At 37.1% G+C, this 19,763-nt stretch overlaps 1 protein-coding gene across 9 annotated transcripts in view; it reads right to left on the reverse strand.

The window, feature by feature from the left end:
* Positions 1-19,763, reverse strand: part of ATP8B4 (ATPase phospholipid transporting 8B4 (putative)) — a 258,876-nt gene that overhangs the window by 72,208 nt on the left and 166,905 nt on the right. For all 9 annotated transcript variants that reach the window (XM_027096598.1, XM_027096596.1, XM_027096604.1 and 6 more), the window contains 4 exons: positions 18,323-18,531; positions 15,534-15,577; positions 10,689-10,854; positions 5,817-6,005 (listed from right to left, as the gene is read on the reverse strand). In XM_027096598.1, the coding sequence (XP_026952399.1) occupies positions 5,817-6,005; positions 10,689-10,854; positions 15,534-15,577; positions 18,323-18,531 (608 nt within the window). The remainder of the gene's footprint in view (positions 1-5,816; positions 6,006-10,688; positions 10,855-15,533; positions 15,578-18,322; positions 18,532-19,763) is intronic.

Genomic DNA, 19,763 nt, shown 5'->3' on the forward strand with positions numbered 1-19,763 from the left:
GCTTATAGTCACTTCTGCTAGGAAATCTCTAGGCTCATAAAATCTCAGTCACTTCAGAAGTTAGCTTTTAAAAATAAATTAAAAATAACATAGCAGTTTTAAATGTTCAAGATAACATGTGGGCAGAGCCTGGACAAAGATCATACATTTTTAGTTATAGAATCTGCTTCCATTGCCTGTCTTTTAAATACTGGTGTTCTTCAGAGATTTACCCAGGACTGACTTTTCCTCCCATCCATCACACTCTCATTGGGCAGTCACATTCTTTTTATGGCTTCAGTTTTCATCGACAGGATGATTGCTCTCAAATGTGTATCTCCTGCCTAAATCCATTTCCAGTGCTCCCTGCCTGTACATCCAACTACCAACTGGACATCTCCTCTTAGATGTGCCCAAGCACGTCAAACTCAAACTGGACACGTTATCTATCACCAATGACTAGTTACTCCTCCTATGTCTCCAGTCCTAATAACCAGCTTCAGGACTTCCCTAGTGGTCCAGTGGTTAAGACTCCACCTTCCAATACAGGGGGTGCGAGTTTGATCCCTGGTCAGGGAGCTAAGATCCCACATGCCTCATGGCCATAAAAAAAACTAAAACATAAAACAGAAGTAACATTGAAACAATTTCAATAAAGACTTTAAAAATAGTCCACATTAAAAAAAAAAAAGTCTTAAAAAAAATAATAATCAGCTTCAGCATTCACTTAGTCTCCCAAATCAGGTATCTGGCCATCACTCAAAGCTCCTCCCCCTTCACCCCCCATACATCCAATCGAAGCCAAGAACTTCTCTCTGACACCTTCTCTCTTGCCTAGATTATCACATTAACCTAAATGGTTTTACTCGTTCCCTCCAAACTCTTCTGCAATACAGCCAGAGTCATCTTCACACTACTGCTTAGAATCCCGCAATAGCTTTCTTCTGCCCTAAGATCAAGTTTGGACTCTTAAACATGTCATAAACAGGGATCATCAGGCCCCTTTTTAGCCTATTTCCTATCCTGCTTCACCATTTTCTCCTGGATGCAACCACAAAATACATTTTTCAATTTCACATTCTCCTTTAGCTTCAAGTTCCTGGAACACAGTAGGTACTTAATAAATACTTGCTTGATTGAGTTGAATTATAATTATGCAAAATTCGTTGAAAGCAGCAGATATGCCTTTGTGATACAAAGGAAAGAAAAAAGTCAGAAATGGTTCCAGGTTTATGCTGTAAGGGTATATATAATAGCAACACTCTGAAGGGTGATGAATAATTCCACTTTGTTATATCTTAGTTGGGTGGCTGTTCATACATCCACATAGAGAAATGCCTGTCACATGTCAGTGTGATTTGTACTTTGATAATCCTTAAAAGGTTTAGAGTTAAGAAACCTTTATCTAAAGATCTTGTAAGGGCTTTACAAGGAGCTATTGTAATCTATTCTTTAATAATTATCTGCCACTTGCCCCTATTAATAACTATCTTTGAATTTTATCTCTGTATTTTTATTTACATAATTAGTAGTAATAATCCTTCCAAAACTACATACTGAGATTTACATGCTTATCAATAGAGTATATTATATACCTTCTGACAAAATTCTTTATAGAAATCTATTTTTATTTAGATACCTCTGGATTAAATCAGGGTTACTGCCCCAGAATGAAAGTACCACTGGTACTTAAACTACACATTCATGATTCAATGAATGACTGTCAAAAAAAGGAAACCTCGAAGAAGGAGGAGAAGACCTAAGAGGGGGAGGAGGAGAAAGAGCTGCAGCAGCAACAAATGTCTGAGCCTCCAGGTTGGGATGTTGCCCAACCAAGCCCCGTGACAATCATGAGGCTAACATTGTTTTTCACCTTGTTATCAAACAGAGACTTGTCTATCCTCGTGAAGTCTGTCTTTCAAATTCCTCCTGATTAAAAAACAAACAGAAATGAAATAAAGCCCGAAGCCTCCATGCATTCTGTGGTGGAACATTACCTTTCTTCATATGGGATCCATTAAGGCAAACATCCGATATTTGTGGTTAGGCTGTGATTTCCCCATAGCCTGTAATGGTGACCAACACTGGGGAAAAGCTGAAAGTTTCCCTGTGTAGCAATCTTAGGTTTCGTCAACACCCTCAGAGCAAAGAGAAACCAGTTCTGGGCCAACCCAACATCAATAACACTTCCCCTGAAGCTGTAAATAGAAGATAGTTCCTGCTGATACAACATTAAGCCAACACCCAGAGCAGCATGTGTGCTCATCAGTAACGCTGATAGTGACTGCCTACAGCCTGTTGTCAAAAAAAACTAAAAATAAACATCCTCAGATGATGTTTGGTTCCTGCTGAGAGCAATCTCCCAGAGCTAGTTTCTAGTAGTTAGAGACCAAAAGCCCTGCTATTACATATACACACATGTTTTTCAGAGTAAAAATTGATTTAATATGATGATCAGGATATTCATAAGTTACATGAGTATGAGTTTTCCAAGAAGAGGAGAGGAGAAAAGGAGAGGTCTAGGCGTACATGCAAACGGTGTGAAAGTGCACAATGCATGCCAGGAATGGTGAGGTCTAGTGAGGCTGGAGCACGTAGTTTCAGGAAGTGGAAGAAAAGCAGCTCGAGGTCAGATTGCAAACAATCTTGAATGTCATGCTAAGGACATCCTTTAAGTTCTAGGAAACCAGCAAGATTTTTTAATCTGGTGATGGCAAAATCAGGCCAATGTTTTAAAAAGAATATCCTGGTGTCAGCATAGAGGATTCTTTTAAGGGGAAACAGGTTTAAAGATATTGCAATAATGTAAGCAAGCAGTGATGAGAGGCTTAACTAAAGCAGTGGCACTGGGAATTAAGTGAAAAGGACAGTAGGCTTTTATGATAAAAACGGGTTTTTGAGGCTATTTTTAGAAAGATTACTCTGTTGCCTTGAGGAGGAGAGACTTAGAAACAGGATGACTACTGAGGATCCTATAGACAAGGCAAGGGATGCTGAAGCCTGAATGAAGAGAGTAGCAGAGTATCTCAGGGGAAAATAATGAGTAGTATTTGAGGATCTCCTAGTCCAGGGCAATGGCCCCCAGACTGGTTCTCTGCCCAGCAGCATCTGCATCAGCAATACCTGGGAGCCTGTTAGACATGCAAACTTTTAGGCCTCACCCCAGGCCTACTGAATCAGAAACTCTAGGGCCTAGGCCCAGCAATTTTCATTTTAACAAGCCCTCCTGGTGGTTCTGATGGGAGATGAAGTTTCAGAATCACTAGCCTAGGGGCACAAAGGAGAAGGAAGTATCAAAAGCAAGTGAGCTACAATAGGGATTAAGAGGCTAGATGTTGGAGAAAGATGTTCAAATATTTAAAACCTGGGTTCAGATATTTCCTCTGCATCTTACTGGACTTGTAACAAGTTGTGTGACAATCTCGGGCAGGATACTTCCAATCTTTGAGCCTTAATTGCCTCATCTCCTGATTGGGGGTAATACACTATCGCAAGAATTTAATAAAATAATTCATTGTAAAGTGTTCAGTGCACTCACACAGGCATATGGCAAAAGGTAGTTAACAATTTTAATAAGAACTACATAAAGAGCAATAGTTGTGAGAAAGAAAGTTCTATATTAGACATACAAAATTTGAGGTAACTGTAGTACAACCCAGTGGCAGAATCCAGGAGAAGGCTGAAAGAGTGTGTGGGGACCTCAGAGAGAGATTGAAACTGAAGAACAATATGGGAAGGACACAGAATATAGGCAATAGCTACCACCATGTGAGTGGTCAAGATTATCCAAGGAGAGCACAGGAAGTGAGAAGAGAAAAGGACACCAACACTGAAGAGTAGAACAAAGAATAGTCAGCTTGAAAAGGAGCTTGAGAACAAAAACACAGGAGAAGAGGAGAACCAGGAGCCAGCGAGCTCCCAGAGGCCAAAAGAGGAGTGTCAAGAGAAGTAGGTCAACAGTCCCGAATATCACCAAGTTTAAAAAGATAGGGCTTCCCTGGTGGCGCAAGGCTTCCCTGGTGGCGCAGTGGTTGAGAGTCCGCCTGCCAATGCAGGGGACACGGGTTCATGCCCCAGTCCGGGAAGATCCCACACGCTGCGGAGCGGCTGGGCCCATGAGCCATGGCCACTGAGCCTGCGTGTCCAGAGCCTGTGCTCCGCAACAGGAGAGGCCACAGCAGTGAGAGGCCCTCATACCACAAAAAAAAAAAAAAAAAAAAAGATAGAGCGATGATAGTAGAAGATAGATGTTAGATAGATAGAAAAAAAGGAAGGAAGGAGGAGAGAGAGAGAAAAAAAGAAAGAAAGAAAGAAAAAGGAAGGAAGGAAGGAAGAGAGATGAGAGAGAAAGAAAGAAAGAAAGAAAGAAAGAAAGAAAGAAAGAAAAAGGAAGGAAGGAAGAAAGAGAGACGAGAGAGAGAGAGAGAAAGAAAGAAAAAGCAAAAGGAAGGGAGAAAGGGAGGGAGAGAAAGAAAGAGAGAGAGAGGGAGGCAGAGACATAAAGACAAAGAAATAAAGAAGAAAGAATGAAAGAAAGAAAGGAAGGAAGGAAGAAAAGAAAGAAAAGAAAAGAAAGGGAGAGAGAAAGAAAAAGGAAAGAAAGAAAGAGAGAAAGAAAGAAAGAGAGAGGGAGGGCTATTGCTTTGGGCAGTTATGAGGTGATTGCAAACTTCTGAGAAGGCATTTCTTTTTGAACAGTGGAAGCAGAGGACTGACCCTAATAGGCTGAAAAGAGAAATCAAGGTAAGGATCAAAAACTGACCTTGAAAAATTAAGCTGTGATGGAAAGAAGAAAAATGGGGTGCCAAAATCAGTGGAGGTCAGAACATGAACAATATCTTTAAGGAAACAGGATGATGACAGAGTTGCAGGCTGAAGGAAGGAGCCAGTGACGAAGAATAAGGAGCAAGCAGGGAAGGAAAAGGGATGGGAACAGGTAGAATCTTTAGCATTGAAAAAGAGCAAGAGGAATTTTTCTCTGAATCAGGAAAAAGACTGAGTAAAGTTATAGCTTGGGGATGAAGGAGGAAGATGGGGAAAAGGGTAAGGTGATAGTGTGCATCTCTGAGGGCCTCTTTTTTTTAGAGAAATAGCAGATGAATTTAGCTTCCAAGAGTAAAGAAGATTCATGGCAAGGTTGAGGACTTGAGGAAAGGGCAAAGATTTAGAACACCTGTTATAAGGATGGAAAAAGCAAAATAAGAACGAGAGGGACATTGATGCAGCACTGAGGGTTAGCACTGACTTAGGAAAGCATGGATTCATTGTGGTGCTGAATTCAATAATGGTGATCATCTCCAGCAATGCAAGTGAACAGAGTAAACGGATAATAATGAGAAGACTGATGATGATTTTCACAAAACAACAATATCAACAATCACTGGCATGTGCCAAGTAATTCAGGAACTCATCCTGAGCCAGTGCTGTGTAGGGAATGACCTTCCTTCATAGTCAGACCTCCTAGGTTTAAATCCTAGCTATTCTATCTCAAGCTATGTGACCTTGGGAAAGTTACTCAACCTCTCTGTTTCAGTTCTGTTATCTTTAAAATGGGCATAAATATAATAGTACCTACTTTGTAGGGCTGTTGTGATGATTAAATCAGTTCATTCATGTATAGCATTTAGACCAGTACTGGACACACAATAAGCATTTGTTACATGTTAGTTATACTCACCACTACTGAGTTGAGGCTAAGTTGAGGATAACAGGAGTTCAAAGGTTAATAAATATCACAACTCTCAGCACATAACCAAGAGTAAAATCACCCCTGAGAAGTTTCCATATAACCATAGCACTATCAAGAGATAAAAAATACTCTCAGCCACCAACCGTACCTATGACAGACATCCTTTTTCTGAAATTGTTGAAATCCAAAAAGGCAAGCAATTGATAAGTAACTAGTGTTCCCAATTCTTCTATTGTTATTGTCTCTGGGGTCCGAGACTTAAAAATGAACCCCAAATTTTTTGCAGCAGTCACTAGAGCCCCTTCATCAGGTGATTGAACTTGGTAAATCAGCTCTCCTAAAAGGAAAAGAAACAGGTGGATTAAATAACAACAAAAAAAGGCGAAGAAACAAAGGTATTAATACTGAGAATAATAACATTCGTAGAACATCAATGCCAATTCCAACTCATTCTATGACACCCAACCCAAGTGTCAGCTCTAGAAATCAGACCTTTTCCACTCACCAACCAGGTGACCAGGTGCCTGTACTGTGGATCCACAGGACACAATGTATACCACCCCTTACCACCATCTTACAGGAAAAGATACCACCATCTTACAGGAAAAGGCTCATTCCTGAGCCTGCCTCCCTACTATGCTGCAAGTTTCTTAGGGCAGAGACCACACCTTTGTATTTTCAGTGACTAGAAATGTGCCATGAAAGCTTCACAAACTAAAACACTTTATATATTAATGCACATAATCCTCATGGCAATGAGGTAGGGATTATTAAAATTATTACAGGCATACCTCGGAGATATTGCAGATTTGGTTCCAGACCACTGCAATAAAGCAAATATCACAATAAAGCGAGTTACACGAATTTTGTTGGTTCCTCAGTGCATATAAAAGTTACGTTAACATTATACAGTAGTCTATTATATGTGCAATAGCATTATATATAAGAATGTACATACTTAATTAAAAAATACTTTATTGTGAGAAAATGTTAAGCATCATCTGAGCCTTCAGTGAGTCATAATCTTTTTGCAATAGTAACACCAAAGATCACTGATCACCATGATCACCATGACAAATATAATAATAATGAAAAAGTTTAACATACTGTAAGAATTACCAAAATGTGACACAGTGACACAAAGTGAGCAAATGCTGTTGGAAAAATGGTGCCAACAGACTTGCTCGATGCAGGGTTGCCACAAACCTTCAATTTGTGGAGAACACAGTATATGTGAAGGTAATAAAATGAGGTATGCCTGTATTTCCATTTTATACTGGTAAAAACTATGACTGAAAATATTATGTGATTTTTGCAAGATCACACAGCCAGAGTGACAGAGCAGACATTCCAAATTCCTCCTCAGTCTGCTACTAATGACCATTTTATGAGAATGCATACAAGAAATCCCTTGAAACGTAAGGAATCAAACCAGGATGTTAATGATTGGTATCTGGTATTGTGTATGTGTTGGAGTGAGGGTGAGAGGGGAGAAGAGAGGAAAAGAATGAAATGGGGGGAAAAAAACATAAAAATACACTTTAAAACCAGGATGAATAAAGTAAGCCTTTCTATATAAAATTGTACTACCTTTGTATGTAAAAATAAATTAGAAAAAGTAGGCAGAGCTAGATCCATATTTACTGATTTATAGTAATGTCCAAGATAAATTGTTCAGAAAACCAGTTGCATATTAATCTATATATTATGATTCCTTTTTTAAAAAACAAACCACCTACACGTCTACATATATTCATATATATATGAGCAAATTGAAAGTGTGAAAGTATGCACACCAAATGTTAACATTGGTTACCCCTGTAGAGGTGGAATTAAAATCAGGAAGAAATTATTAGCTCTGCCTTTATAAATCTTTGTATTGTATGGTTTCACTTGCTACAATAGGCATAAATTAATTTTTGAAATTCCAAAAACAGAAAAAGTTAAAGCAATTTCTTGATCTACCCATGAAATGATATGATAACTCCCATTTCTGGCAACACTGTGGAGTAGGTGCCAGGATCAACCTCCCCTGTTGCAAAGAGCTACATATTCCATAAAGACAAAATATTTAAATATTTTTGAATGTACCCAGGACTGGCTAGAAAGCAGTCACTGTTCAGGTCAAAGACTGAAAAAAAAAAAAAATGGAATAAATGAAGAGCATTTTCTAAACCAAGGGGACTTGCTCATTGGTTTCCAGTCTCTCAAGCCTTTGGTTAGAAAAGACACAGGCCAGGGAAAGAAGTCTAACGGGAGACCATCTCTTAAAACTGAGCCCCCAGAAAGGATAGTCTCTCAGTATAAAGGTAAACTGAAAATCAGTGCCCCCTTTAAGAGTCATGCACCACAATGTTCATTGCAGCTCTATTTACAACAGCCAGGACATGGAAGCAATCTAAGTGTCCATCGACAGAGGAATGGATAAAGAAAATGTGGCACATATATACAATGGAATATTACTCAGCCATAAAAAGAAACGAAATTGAGTTATTTGTAGTGAGGTGGATGGACCTAGAGTCTGTCATACAGAGTGAAGTAAGTGAGAAAGAGAAAAACAAATACCATATGCTAACACATATATATATGGAATCTAAAAAAAAAAAAAAAAGGCTCTGAAGAACCTAGGGGCAGGACAGGAATAAAGACGCAGACGTAAAGAATGGACTTGAGGACACGGGGAGGGGGAAGGGTAATCTGGGACAAAGTGAGAGAGTGGCATGGACTTATATATACTACCAAATGTAAAATAGATGGCTAGTGGGAAGCAGCCACATAGCACAGGGAGATCAGCTCAGTGCTCTGTGACCACCTAGAGGGGTGGGATAGGGAGGGTGGGAGGGAGATGCAAGAGGGAGGGGATATGGGGATATATATATGTATATGTATAGCTGATTCACTTTGTTATAAAGCAGAAACTAACACACCGCTGTAAAGCAACTATACTCCAATAAAGATGTTTAAAAAAAAAAAGAAGAATGAATATTGTCAGTAAACTAGAAATCTGAGAAATGTCTGAAAGATAAAAAGTAGATTTGATAAATGAAGAAATAAGAAAGGAGAAAAACACAGCTCAAAGCATTTGAAAAAGATAATTAATACAGAGGTCAGAGCAACCCCCAAAGAGTCTCCAAATCAGAGTCAACAAATGAGAAAAGCAGAAGTGGTCTTGGAAGCACCATGAATAAAATTATTTGAAGAATTCCATTCAGCTCTCCCAGACCATTTGGGCTCCTCCTCCTGCCAGCTTACTCCGAACAGCGGGCTGCAGTGACATTTGCCCCAGGATGAAACCTTGAAAATGTTCTTCTACACAAAGTACACAATCCACCTAAGGAAACTTTTAATATTTGAATGCTGGGGCTGGAGACCAAAGCTGAAAACAGCCAGAAGTAGCTTTAGAATTCCACAAGGATAAGAGAAATAAATTAATGAGAGAACGGAACTCCATGACTCTGATATTTTCTTCCAGCCCAGACCTTAAGTATAACTTTGTCTCACATGAGGGTTCTGGCACAGACTCCTAGCACTAGATCTGAAAAAGTAAGACAGCTAAACCGAGGTATCACATGAATTCCAGGAGAGGGGAACCCCATATCCAGTAGATGATCTATGTATTGTGCCTTTCCCCCACAATCTTGGGAGACAGGCCACTGTAATCAGAACCTACGTTCACCAAGAGGCAAACAGGGATTCTCAAACACAAGTAGGAACAGGCAACCACAAACCATCAAACGTTTGAGAACAACATGAAAGTTAGACACACAACTCAAAACACGACATTCCGTAAAATGAAACATAATAGAGGAAACAAAAGATTTCAAATTAAGAATAATTAATATCCTCAAAGAGATCTAAGAAAATATCATGATATTGAAATAAAAACAAATCGCTATTAAAATAAAATAGAGCTTTAAAAATGAAATAAACTCAAAGTCAGAGATAAAAGAAATTTACCTGAAGGCACTGTGCTATCCTCAGATACATTAGTATTATAAATACCAGTTTAAGTGATAAATATAATTATGTGAATCCTCACAGCAATTAAAATCAGAGGAATGAGTTAGTCCAGCATCATCAAGGACAAAACTATGGCTTGAATGCAGTCCCAACAAAGAAAAAAAGAAGAAAAATATATATAGAGAGAAAGAAAACATATATTCAAATGTACATATGCACATACATATACACACATACATATATATATCACACATATACATATATACAGTCTGCAGACTATATATATTTCACTTTTGAGTTGAAATTACTTGAGTGGTAATTTTCACCCAACAGGTGATAGTAGAAAGAAATAAAACTTGTAAATGGAATAGACTGGGCCAAAATGGAGCGAGAAGCCAATTCACCGTCCATTGTCTACCTGCCTCATTGCTTCAATATTAAAGCGGCCCAGGTGATTTTGTTCTCTTCTGTGAACCCTGAGCTCTGAACAACCATCCTGGTAGTGTGGAACTTGTTCATAATGGGGACTAAACACAAGTATTCTATCAGTGTAAATCTGTCGCATTACTGGGAAAATTCATTCTAAGCATACGCCTGATGGCTATCCGCATCTATTAGATGTGCATGTTAATAACAAGAGCTAAGTGGCTCAAGAGTGTTTCTCTGATTGTCCTGCCTACCAGGAAGCTCACAGTCAAATACGGTGCTCAATCATAAAAGATATTTCATCCCCTTTAACTGACATATCTAGGCCCTCATCTTTTTGTTGTTCCTATTTCTTTTCTTTTTCTTTTCCTTTAAGTCTCTCCATATCTTTTGGAAAACACTCAGAATATAAATAAATACAAAGAACCGTTAGTGATAGGTAAACCCCTCATGCAATGCTATATTCTGAATGAGAAAATCCTTCCAATACAAAGAACAGTTAGTGATAGGTAAACCCCTCATGCAATGCTATATTCTGAATGAGAAAATCCTTCCAATTCCAAACATTTTTAATAAAAATATCAATACTGATTTAAAAAACAAGGCTCACTACTCAGACACACTTTGCACTTACCTGCACTATTTTCCTCTGACATTACGGTGTGGCAGAGTGCAAGTAACCTAAGGAATTCATGCACTTTGGGATCACCCATTTTAATGGATTCCATCAGATGGTGGTCAAAAAACTGAAATGTTCTGTCAGCTTGGGGGTTGACTGAGACACCCACAGCCTCTTTTTTCTATAGGAGAACAACAACAACAACGAAACTGTAGACTTCATTCCAACAACAATCTTTTAAAATTCAAAAACACTTCTTCTAAGTATTTTTAGTGCTTGTATGATTTCTCAGCCTCAAAAGCCTGGCACTAAAATGACTTTCTGTTCCCTCATTACCGTTAAATATTATCTTCTCATTTCAGAGCTATGTAAACCTTCATCACCAGAGCAGTAAACCTTCCAAAAGCATATGGGAAAGAAAAATATCCAATGGATGTACAGATTCTCAAATGTTTACTTCAACTCCAAAATACAAAGAAGCCCTGAAAACTGAAAGTTTTCTTCAAAACTTACTTGACGGCAAAACCTGACCTGACTTGAACTCATGTTGGCAGCAATATCTGACCTGGAATGGAATGTGCCTAATTATAGACTTTTAAAAGTCTACTTAGTGTGAATTAGTATTTTCTGTTATAAAAATATTTATGTGTTTGATTACAGGGTACTTTCTCTCATCTCACTAGAGTTACTGCGTAATATAATGACAGAATTAAAATCAGGATCTTGAGATATTTGTACTCACGTGTTCATTGCAGCATTATTCACAATAGCCAAGAGGTAGAAACAACATAAATGTCCATCAACAGATAAATAAAGAATATGTGGTTATATATATACAATGGAATATTATTCAGCCATTTATAAAAAGAAATCCTATCTTTATGCTATGGCATGAATGAACCTCGAGGGCATTATGCTAAGTGAAATAAACCACTCACAAAAGAACAAATATTGCATGATTCCATTTTTATGAGGTATCTAAAGTAGAATTCACAGAAACTGAGTGTAGAATGGTAGTTTCCAGGGACTAGAAGAACGGGGAAGTGGGGAATTGCAGTTCAATGAGAATTACAGAGTTTCAGACATGCAAGGTGAAAAAATTCTGGGATCTTCAGTACAACATTGTGCTCATTGTTAATAATAGTTTACTGTCCACTTAAAAATTTGTTGACTAAAAAAAAACAAGATGAAAGAAATAGGGTTCAATAAAGAACAGAACAAAATAGTAGACAATTCAATACTAAATTAGATCTCTGTTAATTCACTGACTTCTGAAAAGCACAAAACGTACTTCTAACTTTTAAAAGTTTACTATTCAAAGCACTAGACCTGTGATCATGTCTTTGCAAGGGCAGTTAATGGGAAAATACTTTTACTATACACTCTGTCTTGAAGACTGCAGAATATTTTAAATATAATACTTATATATCCAAGTATATGAGAAGACATACCAGTATACAAGATACTCCATTAGTTGTGTTTATCCCAGAATCATAGAGACTTATTTAATCACAGATTGTTTTGTTCATGTAATAAAGTTTGAAAACAACCACACATAAGGGGGAAAAAATGATCAACTCACTAATAAGTAGTAAAATACACACTGGATTTAGACTTCCCTAAACCCCACCCAGGGAAGAAACTATGACTTAAAGAGATTACAGCCTGTCAAACTGTCATTCAAATATAAAGTCAACAGATAGTTCTGAACAGGTATTTTTCATGAACCCATCTTGAAACTAGAGGATACTTCAGCCAAATAAGAGATAACTGGGAAAACAGTGGGAAAGGGAGCAGTTAGTGGTAAGCACCAAATCTCTCTAACTGAAGAACTAAATATAAAAGAAATAGATTAGGATGGCAAAACAAAATGTATATATTATATACATCGACTATGTAGAAAAGACTGATAAAAATTAGGAGAAGATGCTGATTTCCTCATTTTAGTATCTGAAGGTCAGAAGATATCATTTAAAAACTCAAATCAACTAAGAGAAATCTATGTATATTTCAGATTAAGAAGCATCATTAATACAAGTAGTAGGAAAATATGAGGGAAAGAAGGATAAGTATAATAATTTTACCATTTTTCATATTAGGAAATTGATAGACACTGCTTATGAAAAAAGAATTGAGTATTGTATAAATTCTTGAAAGTATACAGTAGAGAAACAATAAAATACTTTCCTAAATATTACAAGAGAAGCACACACAGAGAGCAGAGTCCATACAGAGAATTATTAAAGATTATAAAGACACAAAGTATAACCTAAAATATTTAACAGAGCCAATGTAGATGGCCCAAACTCACTTATTAAAAAATTGGATGCAAAGCAAAATCCAACCCTCTGCTATACATAAGACACATCTAAAACAAAGTTATTTAGGAATATTGAAAATAAGAGGTGGGTAAATGCAAATCAAAAGAAACCAGGAGGGGCTTCCCTGGTGGCGCAGTGGTTGAGAGTCCGCCTGCCGATGCAGGGGACACGGGTTCGTGCCCCGGTCCGGGAAGATCCCACATGCCGCAGAGCGGCTGGGCCCACGAGCGCATGGCCGCTGGGCCTGCGCATCCGGAGCCTGTGCTCCGCAACGGGAGAGAGGCCACAACAGTGAGAGGCCCGCGTACCGCAAAAAAAAAAAAAAAAAAAAAAAAAAAGAAACCAGGAGACATGACCTTGATATTAAATAAGGTTGAATCCAGGCCAAGGAGAATTAAATGAGTCAAAGAAGAGCACATTCATAATAAAAATATAACCACTGTGAACATCAATGCACCTCAAGATAGCATCAATACTCATAAAATGAAGACTTCAGGCTATATAGGAGCTAGAGAGAGAGAGAAATTATCAGAACACTTTAGTTAACCTCTTTAATCCAAACAGATAATATAGATAAAAGATAAATAATGAAACAGAAGACCTAAATAATATAATTAATAAGGTAGAACTAAAATGACACACAGCTAATTTTATACCTTGAAAACAGAATATACATAAGCTTTCTTTTTAAGGACCCTGGAACACAGACAATAATTGATCATATTACGCCACAAAGAAAACCCAAATAAAGTCCAAAAAAGTAGAAATAATACAAATCTATTCTTCTTGTTTCATTTTGTTTTGTTTGTTTGTTTTTATAGTTAATAATACTTTATTTTATATTTAAAAGTTGCTAAGGGAATAGAATTTCAAAACTTCCATCACAACAAAAAATAACTTGTAGTTTCAGTAGTGATGGATTTTTTGTTTTTTGAATTTTATTTATTTTTTTATACAGCAGGTTCTTATTGGTTATCCATTTTATACACATTAGTGTATATACAAATCTATTCTTTTATTAAAAGTACAATAAAGGTTGGGGGGGAGTCCCAACCACTTCGAAATTTTAAAGTTCTTCCTTAAAAACTCATGGTTCAATGTGGATATTCAAATTGACATAACAAAAATAAAGATACTTTAATACACTACAGGTCAAAATCCATGTAATTAAAACTAAAGCAGTGTTCAGAGGGAAATTAATAACCACAAATACTTGTATAAAAAAAGGAAAGAGGGACTTCCCTGGTGGTCCAGTGGTTGAGAATCCGCCTTCCAATGCAGGGGACGTGGCTTCAATCCCTGGTCGGAGAACTAAGATCCCACATGTTGTGGGGCAACTAAGCCCACACTCTGCAACTAGAGAGCTCACGCACTGCAACTACTGAGCCCGTGTGCTCTGGTGCCCACGTGCCACAACTAGAGAGAAGCCTGCGCGACACAACAAAAGATACTGCGTGCTGCAACTAAGACCCAATGCAGCCATAAATAAATATTTTTTAAAACACGAAAGAACAAAATTTTTTTTTATTTTATTGAAGTATATAGTTGATTTACAATGTTGCAGTTAATTTCTGCTGCACAGTAAAGTAACTTTTTACATAGTCTTGTCAAAAATCAAAAACTTTGATAAAACATTGTGTTGGTGAAGGTAGGAGAAAGTAAGCACTCTTATACATTGCTTGTGACAGGGTAAATTGATGTAAATTCTAAAGAGGACAATTTGGCAATATTTATCAAATTATAAATTATAAATTTAACAAATTATAAATATATTTTGATTGAGCAGTTCCATTTCTAGAAATGGAACTTGTTAGAGAATATAGGATCCATGTGATATAACGTATGCACCGTTATTTATCATTATTATTTTTTTGTGGTACGCGGGCCTCTCACTGTTGTGGCCTCTCCCGTTGCGGAGCACAGGCTCCGGACGCGCAGGCTCAGCGGCCATGGCTCACGGGCCCAGCTGCTCCGCGGCATGTGGGATCCTCCTGGACCGGGGCACAAACCCATGTCCCCTGCATCGGCAGGCGGACTCTCAACCACTGTGCCACCAGGGAAGCCCTACACTGTTATTTTTGCTGCATTTTCTTTACAAGCAAAATATTGAAAATATTCTGAATGTCCATTCCTGTCTCCTTACATAAATTAAGGAACATTGGTATAACAGACTATTATTCACTGTAAAGAGAAAAAGGGAGCACTTTTTTTTTCACTGATATAGAAAGATCTTGATCATTGTTGAGGAAGAAAGTTAAGAACAGTATGTATAGTTCACTACCAACTATGTAAAAAATGGAGAAATATATTTGCTTGTATGTAATAAATACCTCTAAAAGAGAAAAAAAACCAGGGAACTCTGTGGTTGGGAAACCTGGACGAGAAGGAATTTTGAACCATATGAATCTATTTTTTTAATGTTACATATTAGGTATCTCAGCTGGTCATAGTGGAAATCAGGCGTCTAGGAACTCATCATTTTTAAAAAGTACATACAATTTGAAATTAAAAGTAAGAATGAATTTTATCACCTCCACACCTTAGTCATGTCTGTTTTCTGACCCAGGACATCATGTACTTCGCCTGAAAAAACAAAAATTGAGAATTAAAAATAAATGAAATGGAAACTAGATTTAGTCATTTAGTTTTAAGAAATACACTTGTTTATTAAAGCACTATTACTAGATGACATTGAGTTCAAACCTAGACATTTTAAGGAGTGCTTTCAAACTGTAACGGTAGATATGGCAATTAACACAGACAGATACTCATGTTTGCCCAAGATAGAACTAAAATGCAGTACACATTAAAACAAAATAAGATCGCAATCATGCTTATCTGTAAATTTTATCATTCTGTTGTTACATTATCTATGATGTTTGCAAGAGACAAATTTTGTTTTTCACTTTATACCCACTGTTGGGGAATCCAAAATGATATCCAAGACAGACCAATTCTCATCTTGATGAGTACATCTTTGTCTATCTTGGTTTGGGCCAGAGCCATCTTTAATAGCTATAATGGCAAGGTCAAATTAGCAAGTAAACATGAAACCATGTCAGAGCCTTCTGCAGTCAGAAAACATAGCCACCTATGTGCCAAACATTTAAAAATAACTATTCTTAGTATAAAGCCGATATGTGCTTATTACAAATATATTGGAAAATATAGGCGTTTTAAAAACAGGAATGAAAACCTGTAAAAAAAAAATGAAACAAAACAAACAAACATAAAAACAGATTTTCATTCCTGTTTTATAGAGGACAGGACTGAAGAACAGAATTCAAAGTGACATGATTCAACTAAAACTAAAAAGTCAGCATAGTAGGTTTTTTAATTCAAATCTATTTTCATTATACAATACTGTGACCCAAAAACCACTTGATAAAGAGTTACTGGTTGTTTTTCTGGGGCTCAGGTCTAAATCTAGAATACTGTGAGGCTGCTGTGTGGGAAGAGTCCCTGAGCTAGAGAGTGAACCTAGCCCAGCATCTGGAATTTAAATCCCAAACTCACCACGGTTATGTGCCAGTCATTGCCCTTTATGCTGTAACTCTGATAAATGTTAAAAGCAAAATAAAACTGTCTTTGTGTAAAATGGTCCTCCCAAAGAAAGCCTCTTCACAAGGCTGGTGATGAAAGTGAAGAAAAATGGAAGAAGTCTAAGAAAATAATAGTTCTGAGAAAGAAAATAGAAGCTTTAGATAAATCAGAGTAGAATATCAAATTTTCCCAAGGCCTGGATCTATGATATAAACAAGGCCAACTGTATGGGGGGGTAAAAAGTGATTCTGGAACATTCTTTGAGTGCTTTAGTAATAGTAAATGTATTATAAATTAGAATGGCTATATAAATTTAAGGGTCTAAAGGGGTTACTTAAATCTTTCAGTTACTTTCCTGCTTTTTATGAGGGAAATCACAAGCTATCATGGGATTTGTAAATTTGGAGATTTGCAAAGATCTTGGGATATATACTTTGTGAAAAGCAAGGGACTTCTCTAAAAATCACCCTGTGACAAACATATCTACAAATAAATCTTGGTCCACGTGTCTGATAATTTCTTTAGGGTCATTTCCTGGAAGGGATATTATTATAATTATTATATTATCAATAAGTGCCATGGCAAAAGAATCCAAAAGGTCTACAAAATTCCAAATATCTCCAATATTCTAACAGAAATTTTCTCATTTAAACTGCTCTTTGGGTTGTATATTTTGAAAGCCTCTGAAAATAAGATCAAAAGAATAAATTTTAAGAAAAGGTTCTATTTTATTTATCATCTTAATAAGAGTGATATCAGAAATGCACAATGTAACTGAGGGCTTGTGGAAGTCCAGTTTGAAAAATCATCTGGTCCACTACCAGAGAAGGGTGGGGCAGGACAGGGGCAGGGCAGAAGAGAGGTGAGGAAACCATGGCGACCATGGGTTATGGGGGTGGGATAGCAGAGGGAGGTCAAAAGGTAGGAAAGTATGAAAATCAACTTCCTGTATTTCTTAGTTTTGTTCAGGGTCAAATCTTACTTTAAAATATTTGGCAATGTGTGAAGTTTCCCATCAGGAGACAAAGGAAAGTTTTCCCTCTCTTTCTCAGATTTCCTTTATTTCCTGAGATTTCTGTATTGAGAAACTGTACACTCAGAGTCCAGTGAAGTGAGATTGGGAGTCCAGAGGAACCCGACAGCACCCTTCCGGGAAGCTTCCGTGCTCTCAACAGAAGGAACTGTCTGCTAACTAGCCAAAGTCGGGGTGACAAGGGTCACATATTACTAGAATGCCTGAAAACCCAAAACAGAGCAGGTATCCTAAAAGAAGCATACAAATAGCAACTGGATATTGATGAAACAGTTGGACCACTCAGAGTAGCCCTATACAGTGTGAATTCTCAGGAATGAATTGTAAATTCTTATGAATACAGACACTAACATCATTTCCAGAGCTGCTAGGAAGCAAGTATAAAATACTGCTTTTTACTGAGATAAATCAGGCTATGAAGAACTTGTCCTCCCTGGGATATGGGTCTATCAAGCACCACCGAACAGATCACACAGTTGGTGCACTGAAAGGAACCTTAGAGAGTATCACGTCTAACCCCCATCTCTACCCATGAATCGTAACAGATTTAAAGTATCATCTGAATTATTCAACATTCATCCAACAAATACTTAGCAAGTGTTTATTATGTGCCAAGCACTATGTTATTAGATGCTGGTGGTGCCCATATTCATCAGAAAAACAGAGATTTTTTAATTAAAAAATAAAACAGTGTTGCTTATTTTTTTTAAGGACTGTTAACAATATCAGGAAAAAGGAACTGTTTGCCTTACCGTAGATTCTCCCATTAATGGAACATTTTTTAAAAGTCATGATGTTTTCAGTGAGGGTACCCGTTTTGTCAGAGAAAACATATTCAATCTGGCCTAGTTCCTCATTGAGTGTGGTCGTCCGAGCTTGAGCAGGTGTTGCCTTCCCAGAGTAATACATCTTCCGATCCCAGTTTATAAAATAACTGTGTCCCAGACGAATTACTTCCACACTTTCATCATTAAAATGGAAAAAAAAGAGAAATACTCCATCAATTTCAGAAGATACAAAGCTTTGCCAAAGCAAGAAGTCTGCCAAAGTCTTCAGAGTTTAGAAGAAAATGTGGATGCTCTGTCTCCAGGTTTTAGGGACCTTCAGAGGCATCTCAGCAGAGTCTGTTCATAAAATGTTCTAAGTCATTTGCTTGTAGCACCTTGAAACAATGAGCTGGCTTTGCATAAAGCCTTAGGGAATGTTCCATGCTTCTCTACTTACATTAAACAGGCCTAGTAGAGATTTCTTGTATAGCATTTTAGTTGTTTGATGTCGCTTCACTTTGCCAAAAGAGGTAGAAAGGAGTATCTCCATGAAGCACTAAGCAAACCATAATAGCTATTGAGTAAAAACAGGTTGTGCTGTCATATTACTTTGCCCATTGAAAAGAGCACTGTCTCATGATCTAGTGGTGATTTATGATTTTCCAGCTCTAGAAGTGGAATTTCTGAAGCCAAGGGTATAATCGTTTTCAGTCTTTGTACACAAGGCCAAATCAACTTCCAAAAGAGTTACAACAATGTAAGTTTCTACCATTAGATTACTGAAAATTATCTTTTAGTCTATGCCAAGTCAAATGGCATCTCATTACTGTTGACTACATTTCTTTTCTTATCAGTGAGTTGAATTTATTTTTTCAAATTTTATTGGCCAGCTATATTTCTTCTCAGAATTATCTAATTGCATTACCTGCCTATTTCATATTATCTATTCAGGTATTAGTGTATTTCTTATTGATTTGTAAAAATTGTATATATATATATATATATAGCATATGTATCTATATATATTATGCCAATAGTTACCCAGTTTATCATTCATCTTTTAATTTTGTTTCCACTATTTTTGACACAAAGAAGTTTTCTCTGTTTAATCAATCAAATTTATCAATAGTTTATAGTTTCTTTTCAGGGAGCTTTGCTTAAACCTTCCCTATGGCAAGATTATATATATACAGATATCTATACTTTTCTTCTAGTTCTTTGTTGGTATTTTCCCCACGTTTAATTATTTATTGCAATTAGAATTTTCTGAAGGATGTGCATAGTGAAGCTAATTTCAATTTTTACAAAGTTTATTCATCACCATTTGAACATTGAATCCTTTCCCCTACTGTGTTGAGATGCTTCCATGTCACATATAAATTATTTCTTCAGTAGAATCTGTTTTAGGCATTTCAATTTTGTTCCT

Source organism: Aethalodelphis obliquidens, unplaced genomic scaffold (assembly GCF_003676395.1).
Source record: "Aethalodelphis obliquidens isolate GAN/ISIS:26980383/991018 unplaced genomic scaffold, ASM367639v1 scaffold105, whole genome shotgun sequence".
Taxonomy (NCBI): domain Eukaryota; kingdom Metazoa; phylum Chordata; class Mammalia; order Artiodactyla; family Delphinidae; genus Aethalodelphis; species Aethalodelphis obliquidens.